Source organism: Amblyomma maculatum, unplaced genomic scaffold, assembly GCF_055883805.1.
Source record: "Amblyomma maculatum isolate TAMU_Amacu unplaced genomic scaffold, ASM5588380v1 scaffold_47, whole genome shotgun sequence".
NCBI lineage: Eukaryota > Metazoa > Arthropoda > Arachnida > Ixodida > Ixodidae > Amblyomma > Amblyomma maculatum.
In genome coordinates this window covers 479,702-497,636 of record NW_028146772.1, presented here as the reverse complement: position 1 = coordinate 497,636, position 17,935 = coordinate 479,702, and the positions used below count along the sequence as shown (strand labels likewise).

At 49.1% G+C, this 17,935-nt stretch overlaps 1 protein-coding gene across 1 annotated transcript; it reads right to left on the bottom strand.

Annotated features, from left to right (window-relative positions):
* Window positions 1-1,396: 1,396 nt before the first annotated feature.
* Window positions 1,397-5,369, bottom strand: LOC146170783 (uncharacterized). The gene is made up of 4 exons (XM_084586781.1): window positions 4,980-5,369; window positions 3,943-4,095; window positions 3,600-3,688; window positions 1,397-2,686 (listed from the first exon to the last, which is right to left on the bottom strand). Exons 1-4 carry the CDS (start codon window positions 5,194-5,196, stop codon window positions 1,604-1,606), a joined length of 1,542 nt encoding a protein of 513 aa, XP_084442907.1. The 5' UTR covers window positions 5,197-5,369; the 3' UTR covers window positions 1,397-1,603.
* Between the last annotated feature and the right edge of the window lie 12,566 nt (window positions 5,370-17,935).

The following is a 17,935-nucleotide window of genomic DNA, read 5'->3' as shown; positions in this document are numbered from 1 at the left end:
ACTGGCAGTAAGTGCCGTGCATATTTCACTTTTTTACCCAGGGAAGACCGCTCATGGGAGCAAAAAGTGAGAGCAATGCTTTCCGATTGTTTCCGAGGAAACGAGGCTACTCGGTATGGCAAAGCTTGCGAAGAACTGGCTCTAGAAGAGTATTGTAAAGTGACGTCTAATGTTGTGACGAAGCTAGGGCTGCTTGTGAATCCCCTCGTCCCTTGGCTTGGCTATAGCCCAGATGGTGTTGTGTTTAAGAATGACTGTCCTGCCATCCTGATCGAAGTAAAAAGTCCCCTTCTGGGAAAAACACAGAAAGCAGTTGATATTGCTCGTGAAGGAAAACTAAAATACCTGACGAACGACGGCGAAAATTTGGTTGTGAACAAAAATCACAGTTATTTCTCACAAGTCCAACTTGGGATGTTCCTTTTGAACCTGGATATGGCACACTTCATCGTGTATTCGAAGGTACAATCACTGATCATAAATGTGGCGCGCTGTGACCACCACATTGATGAACTTGTGCGCAAACTGCAGTTCGTCTACTTTAAACATCTATTGCCAAAGCTGGCAAAAGTTGCATAAGTTTAGTTGCTACACTAACAAGTGCTCTTTGTAATGAATGAAGACTGCTTTGCATGGTGTATGAGATTTTAATAAATGTTTTCATAATAGTGCACAGAGAACCTGTGGTTGTTTTACTTGTTGCACTAGGAACACAGGCAATGCTAAGTGAAGGTAGGTTCAAGATATTGCAGAAAAGATGTAATTTGTGACTTGTACACCATAGGAACATACTGCTGTATGCAGCAATTGTAAAAGGTGAAAAAAGGGCAGTGAAGGAAAAATAACCAGTGCCAAAAATAGTCAGCCTGTGAGCTAGCCTTGCAGAAAACATATATCCCAAGGCAGCACTAAGACAACAGTTTCAAAATCACTTGTATGACTGTGAAGCATGCCCTACAACTCACTGAGAGCAAGATTTTCTGCGTCGGGGATAAATGTTCAAATTTGCTTTGCACGAAGCTACAATATCTCTACTGCAGATTCGAGAAGTTTCATTTATAGAGAACACAAGTACATGAGGGATGGAAGTTTACAAAAGCCAATTCCTGCATATCACAAACACATTTTCTTTAATGTCACAAGCAAGAAATATGTTTACAAAGTGCCAAATGCTTTGGTAGAACCTTAAAACACCGTATGGGAAGAAAAGTACAACAGCAGTGCGACATACAGGCAACATGAAATCCACGCTGCACAAAGAACCACATTCACAATATCATACAGTGCATGTTCTGCAGAAACGAACAGTAAATGACATTGTGTTTCACTAGTAGCCAAGCACAGAAACAACAGATGAGGATGACAGTTTGGAACACACAGTGTAAGTGATCACTAGTAGAACACACCACATGAGAAGCTGTGGCAACCGTCAAGTTGGCCGCGGCAGGAGAAACCAAAGAAGCTCTTTTGGTGCCGGTGGCGGTTTGAATCATACTTGGGCCTGAGGATATTTTCTGCTTGCTACAACACCAGTCACACAGCGCAGAAATTATGACCATGACGCTAACCTTACAGTCCAATAGACACAATTGCACTGAAAGAGTTACTGCAACTGTACACCCCCGCTAAACCGTTTTTCAGAGAGTATCGGAGCTGACAGGTTAACAATGCCTGCTATGATAATCATTATTTGGTCGAGCGCCCCAACAAGATCCCATGGCACAGGCCCCTTAAGCACTTTGAACACCTTCATGCGTTGGATGGCCCTCTCCACATGCACTCGAGCTCTGGCAATGTGAAGCGTTTTACTTGCATCCTCAGCAGAGAACTGCTCTTGAGATCGCAGGAATGGTGGCTGTACCACACCAAGGCCCAGTTTCGCGCACATGTCGTCGATGCAAAAGCCTTTATCAACCATTACATCATCTTCAAAGCTTTTCAGCTTGTCCAACACATCAGACTTTAGCACACAGGCTTTGTCTGATGCTCGGCCTCCAAATCCATTACTGAGGAATGTTATGAGCCCAGCAGGCGAGACCCCAACAAGTACCTTAGCCGTGTGGGTTCCCTTGTAATAAGAATATGTGAGGATGCGGCAAGACTGGCAGTGTGATTTCTCTACTTGAACTTCTGTGCAATCTAGGACAACCCGCACCTCTTGAAATTGCGAAAAGCAGTCAGGCATATTCAGCATTATTTCAAGTTTTGATGGCCATGGAATGGCTGCCTTCAGTATGGCAGCAAGGCTGCGAAGGGTGGCATAGAAATGCCTCTGCACTGTAGTTGCCTCTGCACTTGTATTGAATAGTGTAGCAAGGCAGGTGAGTGAAAGGCACGTTTTTAGGCGTACTAAAACAAGCACAACACGTTCATATACAGGAATTTCCGTGCTCATTTCGTCGACTAATGCCACCTCTTCAGATATAGCTAGGAGTGCACTTTTTGACTTGACACCAGTGAACGCTCGCACAGCTACATCTGTTGTCAGCAAATCAACAACTTTTCTCTTTCTTTGTGGTGTAGAAACTGTATCAACTTGTACACCTTTGTCTGTGTAGGAGTGACTGTGTCCTGCCAGTTGAAGCATGACCTCTACCACTTCAGCATCTGTCATTGTAGGGTTGGTAGCAGTCTCGCTATCATGGGGGGCAGAATCAAATTCAGCTGCAAGGCACTTGTCTTCCACCTGCACAGAAATATGCTTATAAGCAAGACTTGAAACAAAAATATTGAAATTCCTTTTAACTTTGAACCAGGAGCTTAGGCCAGGATGACAAGTATGCAACGAAACATACTGTTAGTACTGCAATTTGCTGCAGTACCATCTGGAGAATAAGCATTGATGGTTACATAATTAGCAAGCACAGAAACCAGCCATACCCACATGTGTTGTAGTTCCCAACTCACCTCATAATAAAAAATCAAACTGGGATTGCTCTCTTTTCCCATCTTAGGTACAAACAGATCTTAGTATTCATCGCACTCTGATGCACTATCACTGCAAGGCTCGTGCAACAGGAACAACTAGTTACAGAAAAAGTGATTTTCAATTATTCATGCTCCTCTCAAATACCGTTCTCATCGGTGCTTGCAGGCTCCCTCTGCCCTGTTATGATTACCTAATGCACATCTTGGCAAAACAAATTTCCACAAACCTTTCATTTATACACTGACAGCAGCAAAAAAGATATGTAGCTACAACATCAGCACTAAAATATATAGAAAAAGGTAGTAACATACCGTTTACATCTCAGTTTTCTATGTGCCATGCAAAGAAAATTTTCCTGCAGTGTTAATATTTAGCTACTAAGGCATTCATTAGCTGCACAAGTTATCTGAAGGAATTTGAGTTGTGCATATGTCACACTGTGGATCATTAGATGCTAATATCGTACTCAGTGGTTCTGCATTCCACAATAGATGTTTCAGTATACCTTAACGAAAGCTTAAGGAATACCGTCAGTGTCTGCACACATTACCTGCATGACGAGATGTGTAAAGGATAGTGTAGGAAATGGATACCTGATGTCAGAGTATGTGAGCATTTTCGAGCAAATGTAATGCTTCAGCACAGACGAATGTGGTAAGTCAATGCTCACCACAGACATCCCTGTAGATGTGTCTCCACCTGAAGGGACCAATGGTGGAGGCAATGGGTCCGAGATGCCACTGGGTTTGGGCAGCATTACTGAAAAAAAAAAAAAAAAAGCGATTGTACATACATGTGCATTTCTCTGCCATAACAAAGAACTAAAAGTGCTACTACGTTAAGCTATGTGATCAGTTATGTACCTTATAAAGCTATGCTTCAGTTGATTCCAGTGTCCTAATTTGTACAGCATAGACTATAAAACAAAACTTGACAGAGTGAAATTAGTATGTAATAAAGAAACCCGGCATTAATGCAACCATGTCTCAATCAGGTTTGAAAAAATAACTTACCGTGGTTATCCCTAGCGGATGCTCGTGCAGCACGGGCTGCTGATGATTGTGCTCTTTGAAGATCCTTGTGGTCATGGGATCTCTGTGGTAGGCATTGGGAAGGTACCGCTGTTTTCTTCAGCCTCTTGCGAACTGGTGTCCATACATCTGGATCTGTGAAGCAAATTATGAGCTTATCCATTAACTAAATGCAGTTATACTATCTTCCTCTGACAATGCTTTGAAAGTGTGGCACTATTATGGCAGAAAATCTGTGTAAGTCGCATCACTCCGCACAAGCTACGAATTTTTGCAAACTCCTGCAGCACTTCACTGCTTAGGTACAGCCTTACATTGCTTCCACTGAGGGTACTCCGTGCATGAAACTGTGGCAATTTTGCCCGTGCTAGAATGCGGTATTGCGCACTACGCTGAACTGAATCGTAGCTGTCCTGCACTACACTCACGCGCTGCTATTTCGCTGCAGTGGGTGACTTAGCCAATATTAGCTTTGAGCAGAAATAAACAAGAAACTTGTGCCCACATCTTCTTGCGTGTTCCCGTGAAGCTACCAAGGGGTATAAACGATCTCGCAGATTATGGATTTTGAGGTGTCGAAGCGGCTCAGCCCGAGAGGTTGTCGTAGTGGAGGCCTCCGAATTAATGTAGACCATGTCGTGTTATTTAACATGCGCTCACATTGCACAGCGCAAGGCCGTTTTTTTTTTTTTTTCATTTCACCCGCGACCTTGCGATTGATTAACGAGCTGAACGCCAAAGCTTCCGAGCCGCCGCGGTGAGTACCGTCACACAAATGAGCAGCTATTAGTGGGCTGGAAAGATCTCACGACGGTGCATTTACACAAATGAGCAGCTTGACACTAACAGCGCGCTTAGCCACGCATTTCATTGCAGCTCCCTTCCACATCCTGGGATCCGCATTTGTCAATCGCTCATTCCTCGCGCGCACACACTGCAGAAATATTGGCGATTTTCTAGTTGCACTAGACAATCGACTTGTGCTATCATAATAGTCAGATGAATAGAACGTCGCTTACCAATACGGCTCCAAAAGAAGTCGTCCTTCACAAAGTGGGCACTGCACACCTTCATCGGCGGTGTCACACGCTTCCCGATGCGCAACTTGATCACCCATTGTTTCTTCAGACGGGCGTCAGCGGGAAAAGAATGTAGACTTGTTTGTCCACACACTGCCCGATTTGTGCACTGCGGCACGCAGCACATCCTGTTACTCTTGTACTTTCTTTGTTTCATCGCAAGCAGCTTGAAGACGCCGCGGATCACGCGCAGGGCGAACAAAGGAAGTAAAAAAAAATGCGAAGTCCTAGCTCCCGACCGCCCGCATTCATGGAGGGAGAAACTCAGGCCTGCCCGCGCCGATCATCCCAGTGGCGTTTCTCGCCCTCGCCGGTGTGCGGCGCCACCATCTACGGAACTTGCGAATACTTCTGAACTTCGCAGCAGCGAATATACCTGTCTTCCGTCTGGCGTTACATAACCTCGATGGCGCTTATGGCAGCCTTAGCTGCTGCGACGCATATAGTAGCCTTAGCGGCGTGCTCTGATATATACTCCCGAACTTCGGAGCTGCGAATTTACCTGTCTTCCGTCTGGCGTTACTTAACCTCGATGGTGCTTATGGCAGCCTTTGCAGCTGCGACACATATAGTAGCCTTAGCGTCGTGCTCTTTTATATACTTCCGAACTTCGCAACAGCGAATATACCTGTCTTCCGTCAGGCATTACATATCCTCGATGGCGCTTATGGCAGCCTTAGCTGCTGCGACGCATATAGTAGTAGCCTTAGCGGCGTGCTCTGATGTATACTCCCGAATTTCGCAGCTGCGAATTTAACCGTCTTCCGGCTGGCGTTACATAACCTCGATGGCGCTTATGGCAGCCTTAGCGGCTGCGACGCCTGTAGTAGCCTTTGCGGCGTGCTCTGATATATACTCCCGAACTTCGGAGCTGCGAATTTAACTGTCTTCCGGCTGGCGTTACATAACCTCGATGGCGCTTATGGCAGCCTTAGCGGCTGCGACGCCTATAGTAGCCTTTGCGGCGTGCTCTGATATATACTCCCGAACTTCGGAGCTGCGAATTTACCTGTCTTCCGTCTGGCGTTACATAACCTCGATGGTGCTTATGGCAGCCTTTGCAGCTGCGACGCATATAGTAGCCTTAGCGACGTGCTCTTTTATATACTTCCGAACTTCGAAACAGCGAATATACCTGTCTTCCGTCAGGCATTACATATCCTCGATGGCGCTTATGGCAGCATTAGCTGCTGCGACGCATATAGTAGCCTTAGCGGCGTGCTCTGATGTATACTCCCGAACTTCGCAGCTGCGAATTTACCTGTCTTCCGGCTGGCGTTACATAACCTCGATGGTGCTTATGGCAGCCTTTGCAGCTGCGACGCATATAGTAGCCTTAGCGTTGTGCTCTGATATATACTTCCGAACTTCGCAGCAGCGAATATACCTGTCTTCCGTCAGGCATTACATATCCTCGATGGCGCTTATGGCAGCCTTAGCTGCTGCGACGCATATAGTAGCCTTAGCGGCGTGCTCTGATATATACTTCCGAACATCCCAGCTGCGAATTTACCTGTCTTCCGTCTGGCGTTACATAACCTCGATGGCGCTTATGGCAGCCTTAGCGGCTGCGACGCATATAGTAGCCCTAGCGGCGTACTCTGATGTAAACTCCCGAACTTTGCAGCTGCGAATTTACCTGTCTTCCGTCTGGCGTTACATAACCTCGATGGCGCTTATGGCAGCCTTAGCTGCTGCGACGCATATAGTAGCCTTAGCGTCGTGCTCTTTTATATACTTCCGAACTTCGCAACAGCGAATATACCTGTCTTCCGTCAGGCATTACATATCCTCGATGGCGCTTATGGCAGCCTTAGCTGCTGCGACGCATATAGTAGCCTTAGCGGCGTGCTCTGATGTATACTCCCGAACTTCGCAGCTGCGAATTTAACTGTCTTCCGGCTGGCGTTACATAACCTCGATGACGCTTATGGCAGCCTCAGCGGCTGCGACGCCTATAGTAGCCTTTGCGGCGTGCTCTGATATATACTCCCGAACTTCGGAGCTGCGAATTTACCTGTCTTCCGTCTGGCGTTACATAACCTCGATGGTGCTTATGGCAGCCTTTGCAGCTGCGACGCATATAGTAGCCTTAGCGTCGTGCTCTGATATATACTTCCGAACTTCGCAGCAGCGAATTTACCGGTCTTCCGTCTGGCGTTACATAACCTCGATGGTGCTTATGGCAGCCTTAGCAGCTGCGACGCATATAGTAGCCTTAGCGGAGTGCTCTGATATATACTTCCGAACTTCGCAGCAGCGAATATACCTGTCTTCCGTCAGGCATTACATAACCTTGATGGCGCTTATGGCAGCCTTAGCTGCTGCGACGCATATAGTAGCCTTAGCGTCGTGTTCTGATATATACTTCTGAACTTCGCAGCAGCGAATATACCTGTCTTCCGTCTGGCGTTACATAACCTCGATGGCGCTTATGGCAGCCTTAGCTGCTGCGAAGCATATAGTAGCCTTAGCGGCGTGCTCTGATATATACTTCCGAACTCCGCAGCTGCGAATTTACCTGTCTTCCGTCCGGCGTTACATAACCTCGATGCGCTTATGGCAGCCTTAGCGGCTGCGACTCATATAGTAGCCTAGCGGCGTGCTCTGATATATACTTCCGAACTTCGCAGCTGCGAATTTACCTGTCTTCCGTCTGGCGTTACATAACCTCGATGGCGCTTATGGCAGCCTCAGCGGCTGCGACGCCTATAGTAGCCTTTGCGGCGTGCTCTGATATATACTCCCGAACTTCGGAGCTGCGAATTTACCTGTCTTCCGTCTGGCGTTACATAACCTCGATGGTGCTTATGGCAGCCTTTCCAGCTGCGACGCATATAGTAGCCTTAGCGTCGTGCTCTGATATATACTTCCGAACTTCGCAGCAGCGAATTTACCGGTCTTCCGTCTGGCGTTACATAACCTCGATGGTGCTTATGGCAGCCTTAGCAGCTGCGACGCATATAGTAGCCTTAGCGGAGTGCTCTGATATATACTTCCGAACTTCGCAGCAGCGAATATACCCGTCTTCCGTCAGGCATTACATAACCTTGATGGCGCTTATGGCAGCCTTAGCTGCTGCGACGCCTATAGTAGCCTTTGCGGCGTGCTCTGATATATACTCCCGAACTTCGGAGCTGCGAATTTACCTGTCTTCCGTCTGGCGTTACATAACCTCGATGGTGCTTATGGCAGCCTTTGCAGCTGCGACGCATATAGTAGCCTTAGCGTCGTGCTCTTTTATATACTTCCGAACTTCGCAACAGCGAATATACCTGTATTCCGTCAGGCATTACATATCCTCGATGGCGCTTATGGCAGCCTTAGCTGCTGCGACGCCTATAGTAGCCTTAGCGGCGTGCTCTGATGTATACTCCCGAACTTCGCAGCTGCGAATTTACCTGTCTTCCGGCTGGCGTTACATAACCTCGATGGTGCTTATGGCAGCCTTTGCAGCTGCGACGCATATAGTAGCCTTAGCGTTGTGCTCTGATATATACTTCCGAACTTCGCAGCAGCGAATATACCTGTCTTCCGTCAGGCATTACATATCCTCGATGGCGCTTATGGCAGCCTTAGCTGCTGCGACGCATATAGTAGCCTTAATGGCGTGCTCTGATATATACTTCCGAACTTCCCAGCTACGAATTTACCTGTCTTCCGGCAGGCGTTACATAACCTCGATGGTGCTTATGGCAGCCTTTGCAGCTGCGACGCATATAGTAGCCTTAGCGTCGTGCTCTGATATATACTTCTGAACTTCGCAGCAGCGAATATACCTGTCTTCCGTCTGGCTTTACATAACCTCGATGGTGCTTATGGCAGCCTTTGCAGCTGCGACGCATATAGTAGCCTTAGCGTCGTGCTCTGATATATACTTCTGAACTTCGCAGCAGCGAATATACCTGTCTTCCGTCTGGCGTTACATAACCTCGATGGTGCTTATGGCAGCCTTTGCAGCTGCGACGCATATAGTAGCCTTAGCGTCGGGCTCTTTTATATACTTCCGAACTTCGCAACAGCGAATATACCTGTCTTCCGTCTGGCGTTACATAACCTCGATGGCGCTTATGGCAGCCTTAGCGGCTGCGACGCATATAGTAGCCTTAGCGGCGTACTCTGATGTAAACTCCCGAACTTCGCAGCAGCGAATATACCTGTCTTCCGTCAGGCATTACATAACCTCGATGGCGCTTATGGCAGCCTTAGCTGCTGCGACGCATATAGTAGCCTTAGCGGCGTGCTCTGATATATACTTCCGAACTCCGCAGCTGCGAATTTACCTGTCTTCCGTCCGGCGTTACATAATCTCGATGCGCTTATGGCAGCCTTAGCGGCTGCGACTCATATAGTAGCCTTAGTGGCGTGCTCTGATATATACTCCCGAACTTCGCAGCTGCGAATTTACCTGTCTTCCGTCTGGCGTTACATAACCGCGATGGTGCTTATGGCAGCCTTTGCAGCTGCGACGCATATAGTAGCCTTAGCGTCGTGCTCTGATATATACTTCTGAACTTCGCAGCAGCGAATATACCTGTCTTCCGGCTGGCGTTACATAACCTCGATGGTGCTTATGGCAGCCTTTGCAGCTGCGTAGCATATAGTAGCCTTAGCGTCGTGCTGTTTTATATACTTCCGAACTTCGCAACAGCGAATATACCTGTCTTCCGTCAGGCATTACATATCCTCGATGGCGCTTATGGCAGCCTTAGCTGCTGCGACGCATATAGTAGCCTTAGCGGCGTGCTCTGATGTATACTCCCGAACTTCGCAGCTGCGAATTTAACTGTCTTCCGGCTGGCGTTGCATAACCTCGATGGCGCTTATGGCAGCCTTAGCGGCTGCGACGCCTATAGTAGCCTTTGCGGCGTGCTCTGATATATACTCCCTAACTTCGGAGCTGCGAATTTGCCTGTCTTCCGTCTGGCGTTACATAACCTCGATGGTGCTTATGGCAGCCTTTGCTGCTGCGACGCATATAGTAGCCTTAGCGTCGTGCTCTTTTATATACTTCCGAACTTCGCAACAGCGAATATACCTGTCTTCCGTCAGGCATTACATATCCTCGATGGCGCTTATGGCAGCCTTAGCTGCTGCGACGCATATAGTAGCCTTAGCGGCGTGCTCTGATGTATACTCCCGAACTTCGCAGCTGCGAATTTAACTGTCTTCCGGCTGGCGTTACATAACCTCGATGGCGCTTATGGCAGCCTCAGCGGCTGCGACGCCTATAGTAGCCTTTGCGGCGTGCTCTGATATATACTCCCGAACTTCGGAGCTGCGAATTTACCTGTCTTCCGTCTGGCGTTACATAACCTCGATGGTGCTTATGGCAGCCTTAGCAGCTGCGACGCATATAGTAGCCTTAGCGGAGTGCTCTGATATATACTTCCGAACTTTTCAGAAGCGAATATACCTGTCTTCCGTCAGGCATTACATAACCTTGATGGCGCTTATGGCAGCCTTAGCTGCTGCGACGCATATAGTAGCCTTAGCGTCGTGTTCTGATATATACTTCTGAACTTCGCAGCAGCGAATATACCTGTCTTCCGTCTGGCGTTACATAACCTCGATGGCGCTTATGGCAGCCTTAGCTGCTGCGACGCATATAGTAGCCTTAGCGGCGTGCTCTGATATATACTCCCGAACTTCGGAGCTGCGAATTTACCTGTCTTCCGTCTGGCGTTACTTAACCTCGATGGTGCTTATGGCAGCCTTTGCTGCTGCGACGCATATAGTAGCCTTAGCGTCGTGCTCTTTTATATACTTCCGAACTTCGCAACAGCGAATATACCTGTCTTCCGTCAGGCATTACATATCCTCGATGGCGCTTATGGCAGCCTTAGCTGCTGCGACGCATATAGTAGCCTTAGCGGCGTGCTCTGATGTATACTCCCGAACTTCGCAGCTGCGAATTTAACTGTCTTCCGGCTGGCGTTACATAACCTCGATGGCGCTTATGGCAGCCTCAGCGGCTGCGACGCCTATAGTAGCCTTTGCGGCGTGCTCTGATATATACTCCCGAACTTCGGAGCTGCGAATTTACCTGTCTTCCGTCTGGCGTTACATAACCTCGATGGTGCTTATGGCAGCCTTTGCAGCTGCGACGCATATAGTAGCCTTAGCGTCGTGCTCTGATATATACTTCCGAACTTCGCAGCAGCGAATTTACCGGTCTTCCGTCTGGCGTTACATAACCTCGATGGTGCTTATGGCAGCCTTAGCAGCTGCGACGCATATAGTAGCCTTAGCGGAGTGCTCTGATATATACTTCCGAACTTCGCAGCAGCGAATATACCTGTCTTCCGTCAGGCATTACATAACCTTGATGGCGCTTATGGCAGCCTTAGCTGCTGCGACGCATATAGTAGCCTTAGCGTCGTGTTCTGATATATACTTCTGAACTTCGCAGCAGCGAATATACCTGTCTTCCGTCTGGCGTTACATAACCTCGATGGCGCTTATGGCAGCCTTAGCTGCTGCGACGCATATAGTAGCCTTAGCGGCGTGCTCTGATATATACTCCCGAACTTCGGAGCTGCGAATTTACCTGTCTTCCGTCTGGCGTTACTTAACCTCGATGGTGCTTATGGCAGCCTTTGCAGCTGCGACACATATAGTAGCCTTAGCGTCGTGCTCTTTTATATACTTCCGAACTTCGCAACAGCGAATATACCTGTCTTCCGTCAGGCATTACATATCCTCGATGGCGCTTATGGCAGCCTTAGCTGCTGCGACGCATATAGTAGTAGCCTTAGCGGCGTGCTCTGATGTATACTCCCGAATTTCGCAGCTGCGAATTTAACCGTCTTCCGGCTGGCGTTACATAACCTCGATGGCGCTTATGGCAGCCTTAGCGGCTGCGACGCCTGTAGTAGCCTTTGCGGCGTGCTCTGATATATACTCCCGAACTTCGGAGCTGCGAATTTAACTGTCTTCCGGCTGGCGTTACATAACCTCGATGGCGCTTATGGCAGCCTTAGCGGCTGCGACGCCTATAGTAGCCTTTGCGGCGTGCTCTGATATATACTCCCGAACTTCGGAGCTGCGAATTTACCTGTCTTCCGTCTGGCGTTACATAACCTCGATGGTGCTTATGGCAGCCTTTGCAGCTGCGACGCATATAGTAGCCTTAGCGACGTGCTCTTTTATATACTTCCGAACTTCGAAACAGGGAATATACCTGTCTTCCGTCAGGCATTACATATCCTCGATGGCGCTTATGGCAGCATTAGCTGCTGCGACGCATATAGTAGCCTTAGCGGCGTGCTCTGATGTATACTCCCGAACTTCGCAGCTGCGAATTTACCTGTCTTCCGGCTGGCGTTACATAACCTCGATGGTGCTTATGGCAGCCTTTGCAGCTGCGACGCATATAGTAGCCTTAGCGTTGTGCTCTGATATATACTTCCGAACTTCGCAGCAGCGAATATACCTGTCTTCCGTCAGGCATTACATATCCTCGATGGCGCTTATGGCAGCCTTAGCTGCTGCGACGCATATAGTAGCCTTAGCGGCGTGCTCTGATATATACTTCCGAACATCCCAGCTGCGAATTTACCTGTCTTCCGTCTGGCGTTACATAACCTCGATGGCGCTTATGGCAGCCTTAGCGGCTGCGACGCATATAGTAGCCTTAGCGGCGTACTCTGATGTAAACTCCCGAACTTTGCAGCTGCGAATTTACCTGTCTTCCGTCTGGCGTTACATAACCTCGATGGCGCTTATGGCAGCCTTAGCTGCTGCGACGCATATAGTAGCCTTAGCGTCGTGCTCTTTTATATACTTCCGAACTTCGCAACAGCGAATATACCTGTCTTCCGTCAGGCATTACATATCCTCGATGGCGCTTATGGCAGCCTTAGCTGCTGCGACGCATATAGTAGCCTTAGCGGCGTGCTCTGATGTATACTCCCGAACTTCGCAGCTGCGAATTTAACTGTCTTCCGGCTGGCGTTACATAACCTCGATGGCGCTTATGGCAGCCTCAGCGGCTGCGACGCCTATAGTAGCCTTTGCGGCGTGCTCTGATATATACTCCCGAACTTCGGAGCTGCGAATTTACCTGTCTTCCGTCTGGCGTTACATAACCTCGATGGTGCTTATGGCAGCCTTTGCAGCTGCGACGCATATAGTAGCCTTAGCGTCGTGCTCTGATATATACTTCCGAACTTCGCAGCAGCGAATTTACCGGTCTTCCGTCTGGCGTTACATAACCTCGATGGTGCTTATGGCAGCCTTTGCAGCTGCGACGCATATAGTAGCCTTAGCGTCGGGCTCTTTTATATACTTCCGAACTTCGCAACAGCGAATATACCTGTCTTCCGTCTGGCGTTACATAACCTCGATGGCGCTTATGGCAGCCTTAGCGGCTGCGACGCATATAGTAGCCTTAGCGGCGTACTCTGATGTAAACTCCCGAACTTCGCAGCAGCGAATATACCTGTCTTCCGTCAGGCATTACATAACCTCGATGGCGCTTATGGCAGCCTTAGCTGCTGCGACGCATATAGTAGCCTTAGCGGCGTGCTCTGATGTATACTCCCGAACTTCGCAGCTGCGAATTTACCTGTCTTCCGGCTGGCGTTACATAACCTCGATGGTGCTTATGGCAGCCTTTGCAGCTGCGACGCATATAGTAGCCTTAGCGTTGTGCTCTGATATATACTTCCGAACTTCGCAGCAGCGAATATACCTGTCTTCCGTCAGGCATTACATATCCTCGATGGCGCTTATGGCAGCCTTAGCTGCTGCGACGCATATAGTAGCCTTAGCGGCGTGCTCTGATATATACTTCCGAACATCCCAGCTGCGAATTTACCTGTCTTCCGTCTGGCGTTACATAACCTCGATGGCGCTTATGGCAGCCTTAGCGGCTGCGACGCATATAGTAGCCTTAGCGGCGTACTCTGATGTAAACTCCCGAACTTTGCAGCTGCGAATTTACCTGTCTTCCGTCTGGCGTTACATAACCTCGATGGTGCTTATGGCAGCCTTTGCAGCTGCGACGCATATAGTAGCCTTAGCGTCGTGCTCTGATATATACTTCCGAACTTCGCAGCAGCGAATTTACCGGTCTTCCGTCTGGCGTTACATAACCTCGATGGTGCTTATGGCAGCCTTAGCAGCTGCGACGCATATAGTAGCCTTAGCGGAGTGCTCTGATATATACTTCCGAACTTCGCAGCAGCGAATATACCTGTCTTCCGTCAGGCATTACATAACCTTGATGGCGCTTATGGCAGCCTTAGCTGCTGCGACGCATATAGTAGCCTTAGCGTCGTGTTCTGATATATACTTCTGAACTTCGCAGCAGCGAATATACCTGTCTTCCGTCTGGCGTTACATAACCTCGATGGCGCTTATGGCAGCCTTAGCTGCTGCGACGCATATAGTAGCCTTAGCGGCGTGCTCTGATATATACTTCCGAACTCCGCAGCTGCGAATTTACCTGTCTTCCGTCCGGCGTTACATAACCTCGATGCGCTTATGGCAGCCTTAGCGGCTGCGACTCATATAGTAGCCTTAGCGGCGTGCTCTGATATATACTTCCGAACTTCGCAGCTGCGAATTTACCTGTCTTCCGTCTGGCGTTACATAACCTCGATGGCGCTTATGGCAGCCTCAGCGGCTGCGACGCCTATAGTAGCCTTTGCGGCGTGCTCTGATATATACTCCCGAACTTCGGAGCTGCGAATTTACCTGTCTTCCGTCTGGCGTTACATAACCTCGATGGTGCTTATGGCAGCCTTTCCAGCTGCGACGCATATAGTAGCCTTAGCGTCGTGCTCTGATATATACTTCCGAACTTCGCAGCAGCGAATTTACCGGTCTTCCGTCTGGCGTTACATAACCTCGATGGTGCTTATGGCAGCCTTAGCAGCTGCGACGCATATAGTAGCCTTAGCGGAGTGCTCTGATATATACTTCCGAACTTCGCAGCAGCGAATATACCCGTCTTCCGTCAGGCATTACATAACCTTGATGGCGCTTATGGCAGCCTTAGCTGCTGCGACGCCTATAGTAGCCTTTGCGGCGTGCTCTGATATATACTCCCGAACTTCGGAGCTGCGAATTTACCTGTCTTCCGTCTGGCGTTACATAACCTCGATGGTGCTTATGGCAGCCTTTGCAGCTGCGACGCATATAGTAGCCTTAGCGTCGTGCTCTTTTATATACTTCCGAACTTCGCAACAGCGAATATACCTGTATTCCGTCAGGCATTACATATCCTCGATGGCGCTTATGGCAGCCTTAGCTGCTGCGACGCCTATAGTAGCCTTAGCGGCGTGCTCTGATGTATACTCCCGAACTTCGCAGCTGCGAATTTACCTGTCTTCCGGCTGGCGTTACATAACCTCGATGGTGCTTATGGCAGCCTTTGCAGCTGCGACGCATATAGTAGCCTTAGCGACGTGCTCTTTTATATACTTCCGAACTTCGAAACAGGGAATATACCTGTCTTCCGTCAGGCATTACATATCCTCGATGGCGCTTATGGCAGCATTAGCTGCTGCGACGCATATAGTAGCCTTAGCGGCGTGCTCTGATGTATACTCCCGAACTTCGCAGCTGCGAATTTACCTGTCTTCCGGCTGGCGTTACATAACCTCGATGGTGCTTATGGCAGCCTTTGCAGCTGCGACGCATATAGTAGCCTTAGCGTTGTGCTCTGATATATACTTCCGAACTTCGCAGCAGCGAATATACCTGTCTTCCGTCAGGCATTACATATCCTCGATGGCGCTTATGGCAGCCTTAGCTGCTGCGACGCATATAGTAGCCTTAGCGGCGTGCTCTGATATATACTTCCGAACATCCCAGCTGCGAATTTACCTGTCTTCCGTCTGGCGTTACATAACCTCGATGGCGCTTATGGCAGCCTTAGCGGCTGCGACGCATATAGTAGCCTTAGCGGCGTACTCTGATGTAAACTCCCGAACTTTGCAGCTGCGAATTTACCTGTCTTCCGTCTGGCGTTACATAACCTCGATGGCGCTTATGGCAGCCTTAGCTGCTGCGACGCATATAGTAGCCTTAGCGTCGTGCTCTTTTATATACTTCCGAACTTCGCAACAGCGAATATACCTGTCTTCCGTCAGGCATTACATATCCTCGATGGCGCTTATGGCAGCCTTAGCTGCTGCGACGCATATAGTAGCCTTAGCGGCGTGCTCTGATGTATACTCCCGAACTTCGCAGCTGCGAATTTAACTGTCTTCCGGCTGGCGTTACATAACCTCGATGGCGCTTATGGCAGCCTCAGCGGCTGCGACGCCTATAGTAGCCTTTGCGGCGTGCTCTGATATATACTCCCGAACTTCGGAGCTGCGAATTTACCTGTCTTCCGTCTGGCGTTACATAACCTCGATGGTGCTTATGGCAGCCTTTGCAGCTGCGACGCATATAGTAGCCTTAGCGTCGTGCTCTGATATATACTTCCGAACTTCGCAGCAGCGAATTTACCGGTCTTCCGTCTGGCGTTACATAACCTCGATGGTGCTTATGGCAGCCTTTGCAGCTGCGACGCATATAGTAGCCTTAGCGTCGGGCTCTTTTATATACTTCCGAACTTCGCAACAGCGAATATACCTGTCTTCCGTCTGGCGTTACATAACCTCGATGGCGCTTATGGCAGCCTTAGCGGCTGCGACGCATATAGTAGCCTTAGCGGCGTACTCTGATGTAAACTCCCGAACTTCGCAGCAGCGAATATACCTGTCTTCCGTCAGGCATTACATAACCTCGATGGCGCTTATGGCAGCCTTAGCTGCTGCGACGCATATAGTAGCCTTAGCGGCGTGCTCTGATGTATACTCCCGAACTTCGCAGCTGCGAATTTACCTGTCTTCCGGCTGGCGTTACATAACCTCGATGGTGCTTATGGCAGCCTTTGCAGCTGCGACGCATATAGTAGCCTTAGCGTTGTGCTCTGATATATACTTCCGAACTTCGCAGCAGCGAATATACCTGTCTTCCGTCAGGCATTACATATCCTCGATGGCGCTTATGGCAGCCTTAGCTGCTGCGACGCATATAGTAGCCTTAGCGGCGTGCTCTGATATATACTTCCGAACATCCCAGCTGCGAATTTACCTGTCTTCCGTCTGGCGTTACATAACCTCGATGGCGCTTATGGCAGCCTTAGCGGCTGCGACGCATATAGTAGCCTTAGCGGCGTACTCTGATGTAAACTCCCGAACTTTGCAGCTGCGAATTTACCTGTCTTCCGTCTGGCGTTACATAACCTCGATGGTGCTTATGGCAGCCTTTGCAGCTGCGACGCATATAGTAGCCTTAGCGTCGTGCTCTGATATATACTTCCGAACTTCGCAGCAGCGAATTTACCGGTCTTCCGTCTGGCGTTACATAACCTCGATGGTGCTTATGGCAGCCTTAGCAGCTGCGACGCATATAGTAGCCTTAGCGGAGTGCTCTGATATATACTTCCGAACTTCGCAGCAGCGAATATACCTGTCTTCCGTCAGGCATTACATAACCTTGATGGCGCTTATGGCAGCCTTAGCTGCTGCGACGCATATAGTAGCCTTAGCGTCGTGTTCTGATATATACTTCTGAACTTCGCAGCAGCGAATATACCTGTCTTCCGTCTGGCGTTACATAACCTCGATGGCGCTTATGGCAGCCTTAGCTGCTGCGACGCATATAGTAGCCTTAGCGGCGTGCTCTGATATATACTTCCGAACTCCGCAGCTGCGAATTTACCTGTCTTCCGTCCGGCGTTACATAACCTCGATGCGCTTATGGCAGCCTTAGCGGCTGCGACTCATATAGTAGCCTTAGCGGCGTGCTCTGATATATACTTCCGAACTTCGCAGCTGCGAATTTACCTGTCTTCCGTCTGGCGTTACATAACCTCGATGGCGCTTATGGCA

Excerpts from the sequence above, each read along its gene's own strand:
- LOC146170783 (XM_084586781.1), bottom strand. The coding sequence starts at position 5,196 with ATGAAACAAAGAAAGTACAAGAGTAACAGGATGTGCTGCGTGCCGCAG. Across the intron at positions 4,096-4,979 it reads CTTCTTTTGGAGCCGTATTG|ATCCAGATGTATGGACACCA; the intron begins GTAAGCGACGTT and ends TTTGCTTCACAG. Across the intron at positions 3,689-3,942 it reads ATCCGCTAGGGATAACCACG|TAATGCTGCCCAAACCCAGT; the intron begins GTAAGTTATTTT and ends TTTTTTTTTCAG.